General features: G+C 35.6%; 1 protein-coding gene across 1 annotated transcript; it reads right to left on the bottom strand.

Moving 5' to 3' along the window:
- Positions 1-8,215, bottom strand: LOC149135148 (zinc finger MYM-type protein 6-like). The gene is made up of 2 exons (XM_089353971.1): positions 7,955-8,215; positions 1-1,630 (listed from the first exon to the last, which is right to left on the bottom strand). The coding sequence occupies exon 2, from the start codon at positions 1,419-1,421 to the stop codon at positions 858-860; it is 564 nt and encodes a 187-aa protein (XP_089210097.1). The 5' UTR covers positions 1,422-1,630; positions 7,955-8,215; the 3' UTR covers positions 1-857.
- Positions 8,216-8,973: the final 758 nt, after the last annotated feature.

Below are 8,973 nucleotides of genomic sequence, written 5' to 3'. Positions count from 1 at the left end.
TAATCTTAAATTAATTCAACTTTATTTTTCCGTTTTGTTGAAATTCACTTACAATTTACGCAGACACTTACAGGTGTGTTACTTTTTTTCGAAATGAGTGAAATGTGTGTTATAAACGATATTTTGAGAAATAGTTTTTCGAAAAGAGACTTCGATGGAAAACAATTAATTATAAACGGTGGGAGACCAACACTGAATTTACCTAATTTGCGAAGCTACAATAAGAAATTCATGAGACAATTTCAGGTTAATTTGTATGAAAAGAAAAAAATGGTTAACTGGAAGTGTTTCACTTAATAAATTATTCTGTTGGCCTTGTTTACTTTTTTGCTTAGAAAAGAATGTTTGGAATGATAAAGGCTATGATGATTTAGATAATTTCAAATTGATTCGGCTCAACCAATAAGTATAGGGCCTAATGCAGAATCACACCCCATTGAAAAACGAATTTTTGTGAAAAATTTTTTTTTGATTCCTACCTTTAACAGAGATTCCGAATATGCAAAAATATTAACAGAATCCAATTTCATCTTCATTACATTTCACTTATGATTTTTAGACTTTTTAAGGGAGAGTGAGGATGGGAAAGTACTGACGTTTCGAAGAGAGAGAAAAATACAAACAATACACTTATTTCAGGCTCATCTCTACAGAGCTATTTTTTATTCCCTGCTTATTCTAGGTCATATGGGGGTGATTGCATATTTAGAATCTCCCATATGTAAATTGTAGGAATATGAAAATTATTTTACGAAAAATTGCTGGGGGGGGGGGGAGAAATTCATTGCATGCCCAACCCCAGAAGTCACCACATGCCACTGGTCCTCATCATTTCTCAGAGTTGATGGAAAATTCGATCAGACAAGGGACTGGACTTCAATTTGTTCATAGTCTTGATAACTAACTAGCACACCATCCAACCTACTGTTCATATTTTTTGCCACTAAATGTTGCCAGTGTGCCAAGTAACGAACAGTTAGTATTTGGTGGGAAATTTCATGCTTTAGGAGAGATGAAAAACCTCTGTATCTTCCTATCACCGAAAGGGCTCCATCAGACACACCAGCAAGAATATTACTGAGTGGGATATTATGTTCAAAAAAGTTGCACCTCTTGAACCAAGCGGCAATTTCTGTGAACAGCATTTCCTCAGAAGGTTGAAGGTCTTCACTGAAGTAGCAAACATATACCATCATCAAACATTGATTGTCCACAACAGTTGACTCATCCACTTGTACAGAAATTTCAGAACGCTGGAGAATATTAATGAGCTGATGTTTGACATTGTTGGCCATTTCATTGATGCTTTGAGAAATTGTGTTATTACTCAGAGGGATCTTCTTCATAATGTTATTGGGTTTTTCGTGCATAACGGTTGACAAAAACCTCTTCGATAACTGGACAAAGTAATGTTTCTCCATTTGTGTGAAACTTCCCAGACTTAGCAATAAGCAATGCAATCAACCTGTCATCATGTTTACTAGTTTCCTGGAGTAGTGTGTTGAATCTTTGTACTTACATTTTGAAAGAGGAGCTCAGTTGCAAAAAGTATGATAACAGCTTGTCCTTCTTGTCAGAATACTTTGCATCAATGTTTGATGCAAAGAAGACACATTCGTAACTGACAGTTCTGAGGAGAAGAAATAAATCGAAACGATAAATAATCACTACTGTACTGTCGACAAATTTTCTTGACTGGAGGCATCAGTAAAGTGAAAATGTGAAAACAAATTTCTACAGATGGTGTCAGAAAGGCAGTATGGTATTCCCAGTAGAGCAGAGTCAGATGATATGTCTTTACTGGAGCAAATGCGGATCTAGTTCATTTGGCTGCCAGCATTTCAAAAATTAAAGTTTATCGAAAATTTTAAAATTTGGCACATTAATGTACCTTTCCAAGCTAAATTGCTGGAGTTATTCAACTTTTTCCAGAAAAATGTTTTAAAAAAGTTATAGAGGTTTAAAGTTTGGTCATTTTCACCCAGTCAAGAAATACGATTTCAAAGCTGTCATTTTGTATGTGTCTGCATATTTTGTCAACATGCTGAAAATGGTACTTGTGTTTTGATATAAAACCACAGAATTACGCACAACATATAACCCCTTATACCTTTGTTTTTTAGAGTTTTCAGGAAATTTTTGAGAATTTGAATTCTACACACAGGACTTCATATGATTATCCTCATCCCCCACCATAAAAAAATTTGTAGTGGAGTGTGATTTAAGGCCTCAGCCTATTTGGCTGCTATTTTTAGCATGCTTGACAACCGTCTCAATGACTGCGACAAAAATATTCGATCGATAAACAATCGATCGATATTTTTAATACAAAGGGATGTCTCATGTGAGCAGTCAAATCAATAAAAGTACATCCTTATTCTAGGCATGCCTAGATATCAGTAAATGCAGACTTAATTTCTAAACATTCATTGTCACCTACAAAATGTTCATATCGCCCGCCAAAATCTCAAATCGCCCACCTGTTAGTTGAATTGCGCACTTTAGGAAGCTATGCGTTAATGTGTCACTGTAACATATTGAGATATATCCTGCTTTATGTTTCCTTTGTTACAATTGCTATTGCATTTACTTGACGTGACAGTAAGCCCATTCTCATGCTATTCATAATACAGTTTGTTAGGGGTGATGGTAGAAGTAATATAAGAGGTGTTAGTAATAGCAGTAGTGGCGGTGGTGGTGATACACCTTGTTGAAGTTGTTTAACCCCAGGTTAGCTTAGATCAAGTAGATCTATGATCAAAAGCATTCCAACTATAATCATCTTACCCCTTTTTAGAGGCATATCTAACATTATATTATCTACCTGTAATATGTATTGGGTATGATTTGGAAGAAATTTAGCTGCTATTTCTAGAGTCTCTCTTTTTAGCATGAGTAGTCATTGTAGTTACCATTGTTGTTAGCTGAGATCAAACCCATTTGAATAGAGCTGAGATCAGAGGCAGTTCAGCCATGACCAGTCCATTCTTTATAGGAATAGTCATACAACTGTGATCATGCCGGGTTCTCTGCCTCAAAGAGATTAGTTATTCAAATTGATTCCAATGATTATTTTAAAGTCAGATTCTTTTCCTGTTGGTATCGTTTGCCAAAGTGCTATTTCATGGGGACAAAAACAATCCAGTACCCATTGTCAAGCAGTGATACATAACACACACACACACACACACACACACACACACACACACACACACACACACCCATTCACCTATAGCAGTGAGTGAATGATATTCTTAACCCTTTAGTATTTAAACTAACCATATCTGGCTGAAATATCTTACCTGTTTCATGTTAAAACTGGCAAGGTGTGACCTCTCACACCTGCTCTACAATGTAACTCTAAAAATATACAATTGCATCATCAAAATCTCAAAGCCACAAGATAATGCATGATGAATTCAAAACAATATTAATAAATAAGCATAACATTTGATAAAATAATTTGAATGTTAAAGGGCTAAAAATCAATTTAGTATAATTAAACTTCCCTAAAAGTTCCAAATGAAGGGAGTCTAATACTACAAAACAACCTTTAAAGATTTGTATGGAAAAAAAAAAAATTATGAGGTAAATATATTGATGACTTGGAGAGAGAATAAGGGTGAAATTCGTATTTAAGCATATCTCATTTATTTCAGAAAAAGCAATTAGTATAATTTAATTTTAATGAAGAGGAATCTAATACAGAATACCATTTCGAAATTGGTACTGTCAGAAAAAAACAAGTAAAGAAGTAAAAAGTGATCAAACTTGAAGGTCAACTATAGCTATGCCTTTCTCTATCTATTTATAGACATGCAGACAGTGAATGATATTTTTAAGGTTAATGTACTTTTTCACAATCATTCTATGAACTCTACTTGAATTCAGTTTTCTACCAAGTTATATGTAGTTAAGTTCATTGTGTGTGTGTGTGTGTGTGTGTGTGTGTGTGCGTATGCAGATGTATACACAAAAAATTCAGTAGGATCTGAGTAAAGTAGTTTTGGGTTCATCATCATCATTTAACATCCATGTTCCATGCTGGCATGAGTTGATCATGGTAATTAGACAGATTGTAAGAAGTAGAAAGGTTGCATTCTGAGGCATAATGACTCAACAATAGATAATGAACATTTCTATGTATTAATGATTTCAAACAGTTATATTTTATATATGTACAAATGAATTAATCATATTGACAAACATATTTGCTGGCATGTATGTAATATCTAAAACTTTACGATGCCACAAAACATGCTACAAAGGCAAAGATGACACCATAGACAGAAATAATTACAGAGGTATCAAATGATGAAAGTTGTGAAGAGGGTCATAGCCCAACTAATTAGGAAGAGAGTTAAGCTAGATGAGATGCAGTTTGGTTTTGTGCCTGGGAGAAACATCACTCATGCTATATTCGTTGTAAGACGATTGCAGAAGTACCTAGCAAAAATCAACCTCTGTACTTGACTTTTGTTGACATGGAGAAAGCCTTTGACTTGGTACTCCATTCCCTTATCTAGCAGTCATTGCAGAAACTATGGATAGAGGAGTAGCTGGTGAGAGCTGTACAAGTCATGTACAGTGACACTGTCAGTAAGGTGAGGGTTGGCAATGAGTATAGCGATAAATTCAGTGTACAAGTAGGAATTCTCCAAAGATCAGTCCTCAGTCCCCTCTTGTTCATCCAGGCAATAACAGAGGAATTCAAGATGTGATGCCCCTGGGAGCTCCTCTATGCTGATGACCTTGTTATTATAGCTGAATCACTACCAGAACTGGAGAAAAAATTTCAGGTGTGGAAGCAAGGTCTGAAATCAAAGGGCCTTAGAGTTAATTTAGCAAAAACCAAAGTCTTAATTAGTAGGAAAGCAGACAAATCACAAATTCCTTCAGATAGATGGTCCTGCTTGATATGTAGAAAAGGTATAGGTAGAAAGGTGTACCCAGTGCAAGTTATGGACACATAAGAGGCTCAGCAATATCAGAAGAATGTTAACAGGGAAGATAATCTTTGTGTGTGTCAGATGCACAGGTACAATAAACACTAGAAATACAGATGCACAGGTACAATAAACACTAGAAATACACAGAAAATGCCAGAAGTAGTTGATAGCTTTCTTTATTTAGGTGGCCAAGTCAGCAGTGGAGGTAGATGCTCAGAGAGTGTGACTACTAGAATAAGAATAGGCTGGGCAAAATTCAGAGAACTTCTATCTTTGTTGGCAACAAAGGACCTCTCCCTCAGAGTGAAGGGCAGATGATGCTTATTTGTGAACAGCCATGCTGCATGGCAGTGGACATATAAAACTTGAAAGAAATGAATCTAGTATGCTCCACTGGATGTGCATGTACAACAGAGTGTAAGCATCTTGAGAGAAAAATTGGGCAAAAGAGGCATCAGATGTGGTGTGAAAGAGAGATTACTGCTCTGGTATGGTCATGTGATGTGTATAGCTAAGGACAACTGCATAAAGAAGTGTTGATCTCTAACTGTGGAAGGAAAATGAGGAAGAGGTAGGCCCAGGAAGACATGCGACATGATCTTCAAATGTGGGGTTTCACAGAGGTGATGACACGTGACCAAGACTTTTAGCAATTTGCTGTGCTTGAGAAGACTCATCAAGCCAAGTGAATGCCAGTGACACTTAACAGCATCCATGACAGTGATACGTAAAAGCACCAGTGCTGGTGACATAAAAGGTACACACTACACTCCCTGAGTGGTTGGCATCAGGCAGGGCATCCAGCTATAGAAGCCAAACAAAAGTCAGACTGGATCCTAGTGCAGCTCTCTGTCTTGCCAGTTCAAGTCAAACAGTCTAACCCATGCCAGCGTAGAATACGGATGTTAAATGATGATGATATCTATATATATATATATATAATTGATGGGTAACAATTTTTTAGTCGATTGATATTTTTTGATAATTCATTTTATCACCTATATATTTTGTATTTTTTATATGTGCATATATACATTTTTTACCTTCGGTGTTTATATATGTATTTCTTTTATATGTTGAAGGCCATGGTATTATTTGTATATGATGAAATGTATAGAAGGATAGGGTTGTATAAAGTTGTTGGCCCGAATTTGATGTTTGTTCTCTAATCAGTGATTTCTTGTCTCTGTCTCAATTTCACTCGAGCACTTTTTTTTTGTAGTCCTATATATCATTTTTTGTTCCCATAAAAAGAAACGAAAATTATTTCTTGTCATATTCATTTGCTGTTTGAGCACTTCATATAAGCTGCATTATGAATAAGCATTGTTAGGGTTTTTCAACTAAAAGTATCCCCACACCTTCAAGGAACGCATATATGGAATCACTTATCCATAAAACCACTGAGTTTATCTACAGGCTAAGATGGTGTGCTTTTTTCTTTGATTTGAAAAATAAGGGAAAGGACAATAATAATAGGAATGGAATGGAATTTCCAGATGGGAAAGACAATTATAACCTTAAAACATACAGAAATCCATTGTTTAACCCCACTCTAATGAACTTTGAAAAAGATGTTATGAAAATGATAAAACAGTTACAGTTTTACAGATATACAAACCCCTTTCAGAAAATCCTGTTAGAGAAAATCTCTTTAATGAAATCATCTCCATATTTGCACATCCTATCTGATAAGACTGGGAATATGTATTCCGTAGTGCTGAGCCTTTATAATGACTTAATCTTGAAAGAGCTTAATTCTGAATATAAGCATGCAAACAAGAATGCTTTGGAAGATATTAATAATACTCATTTAGATATCATTTCTGGTTTGGGCCTGATGGATAGAACCCAACCTTATGCTCCCAAAACTCCTCATTGTCTTTTGAAGGACCATAAGCCTGAGTTTCTATCAAATTCTTCGATTAGATTAATCTACCCAACCAAGTCCAATTTGGGCAGAATGAGTAAGTACATTATTGACCAGATTATTCCCATCATCAGGGATAAGGTTCAGCTTCCCCTATGGGACTCTACTGGGGATGTTATCTTATGGTTTGACTCTCTTACTGATAGACCTAATTTAGACTTTATTCAATTTGATATTTCGAATTATTACAACTCCATTTCCCCTATATTGCGTAGTTAAAGAGGAAGGTAATTTGTATAGGGTTATATAGGCAGTACTCTCAATTTTAAGGCAAGGTACAGGGCCCAAATAAATTCATTTTCGAACGAAAAATATTGTAACTCCACTACACTTGCCTCTTATGTACATGATGTAAAAAGAATAATAAAAATTAGTTTCTTGAATGATCTATAATTTCGAGGGTTCCTTATATTAACAAGTTTATATAAGGGTGTTAATATTAATAAGTGTAAGTTGTGTATAAGGTAATCTCTTGCCATCCTCAGGTCTTTTGGGCTGAAAACATTAAATAGATTTACAGAAGTGATCCATTATAGATTTAACAATGAAAACTAGATTATTGGCAAGCAGCAGTTCCCATGGACAGCTGGTCTGCAATCATATCCTACTATTTTAAAAAAGGAAACACTATGAATTTAAGATGGTTCATTATGGATGCAATACTCTTGATCAATGCTAATTTGGGATGGGAGCTAAACAGCAACAACAGCTATTATTATATAGGTGTCTCTAGCACTACTGTTGGAAAGATCTTGTGTTCACAGGTAGGATGGTTTCTGTTTAATAACTGATAAAAATATATAAATAAACACAGACAATGCAATTATGTGGGCCTGGTTTCACTTCTACTGAACAGCATATTAAATAAGTGCTTTCTGTCATAAATTTAAAATGACCTTGTCACTGATATTTGATAGACAGAAACTCTGTGTGTGTGTGTGTGTGTGTGTGTGTGTGTGTGTGTGTGTGTGTGTGTAAGCATGATGGAGAAGAAAATCATTGCAACAAACGAAAATATGTTGTTGCATTTAGTTGCATGTTGGAGTTATCTCATTTTACACCAAAAATGACTTACCTGTTGTTTCTTATATGATTGAAGTACAAACAGCTGTCATACTCTATAATTTGTTGAAAACTCTTGAGGCAGCGGTCAGCATGGCCTCATTTAAGAATGATAAAAATCAGTAAAAAGAATGAAAAAGTAAACAATAAAACTATCTGGTGAAAGGAGTGTGAGGAATATTGGGTAGTGTCAGGTGAATTTTAAGTGTGACTTGCAAATATTAACCATTCTGAGAATGCCTGGTAGACATGTCATAGTGGTGGTGGTGGTGGTGGTGGTGGTGGAGGTGGCAGTGGTGTAAGTGTGTGTGGTGGAGTGGAGAGCCTAAGTGGAAGTCTTTGATAAATATAGGGTACCATGATTTACCATAGCAACAGCATTAGTCATGGGTGTAGCCAGACACTCTTCTAACCATTAACATAATCATTTACATAACTTAAAACGCATGCTTCCCATATAAATACACACATTCATACCTACATACACATGTATATCTATATCTATCTATCTAGCCATATCCCTTTATATATATGTGTGTGTGTGTGTGTGTGTGTACACACACACACACACATATATATATATATATATAAGATATATACATATGTGTATGTGTGTATATATATATATATAAGATATATACATATATGTGTATGTGTGTATATAAATAAGTGTGTGTGTGTGTGTGCATATATATATATATACACACACACACACACACATACACAATGGGCTTCTTTCTTATTTCTTTATTGCCCACAAGGAGCTAAACATAGAGGGGACAAACAAGGACAGACAAAGGGATTAAGTCGATCACATTGACCCCAGTGCGTAACTGGTACTTAATTTATCGACCTCGAAAGGATGAAAGGCAAAGTCGACCTCGGCGGAATTTGAACTCAGAACGTAACGGCAGATGAAATACCGCTAAGTATTTTGCCCTGCGTGTTAACGTTTCTGCCACCTCGCCGCCTTCTTTCTGTCTACCAAATACACTCACAAGGATTTGGTCAGCCCAAGGCTTTAGTAGAAGA

This window comes from Octopus bimaculoides, chromosome 6 (genome assembly GCF_046866305.1).
Source record: "Octopus bimaculoides isolate indiv1 chromosome 6, ASM4686630v1, whole genome shotgun sequence".
NCBI classification, from domain to species: domain Eukaryota; kingdom Metazoa; phylum Mollusca; class Cephalopoda; order Octopoda; family Octopodidae; genus Octopus; species Octopus bimaculoides.
This window is presented reverse-complemented; position numbering and strand designations above follow the sequence as displayed.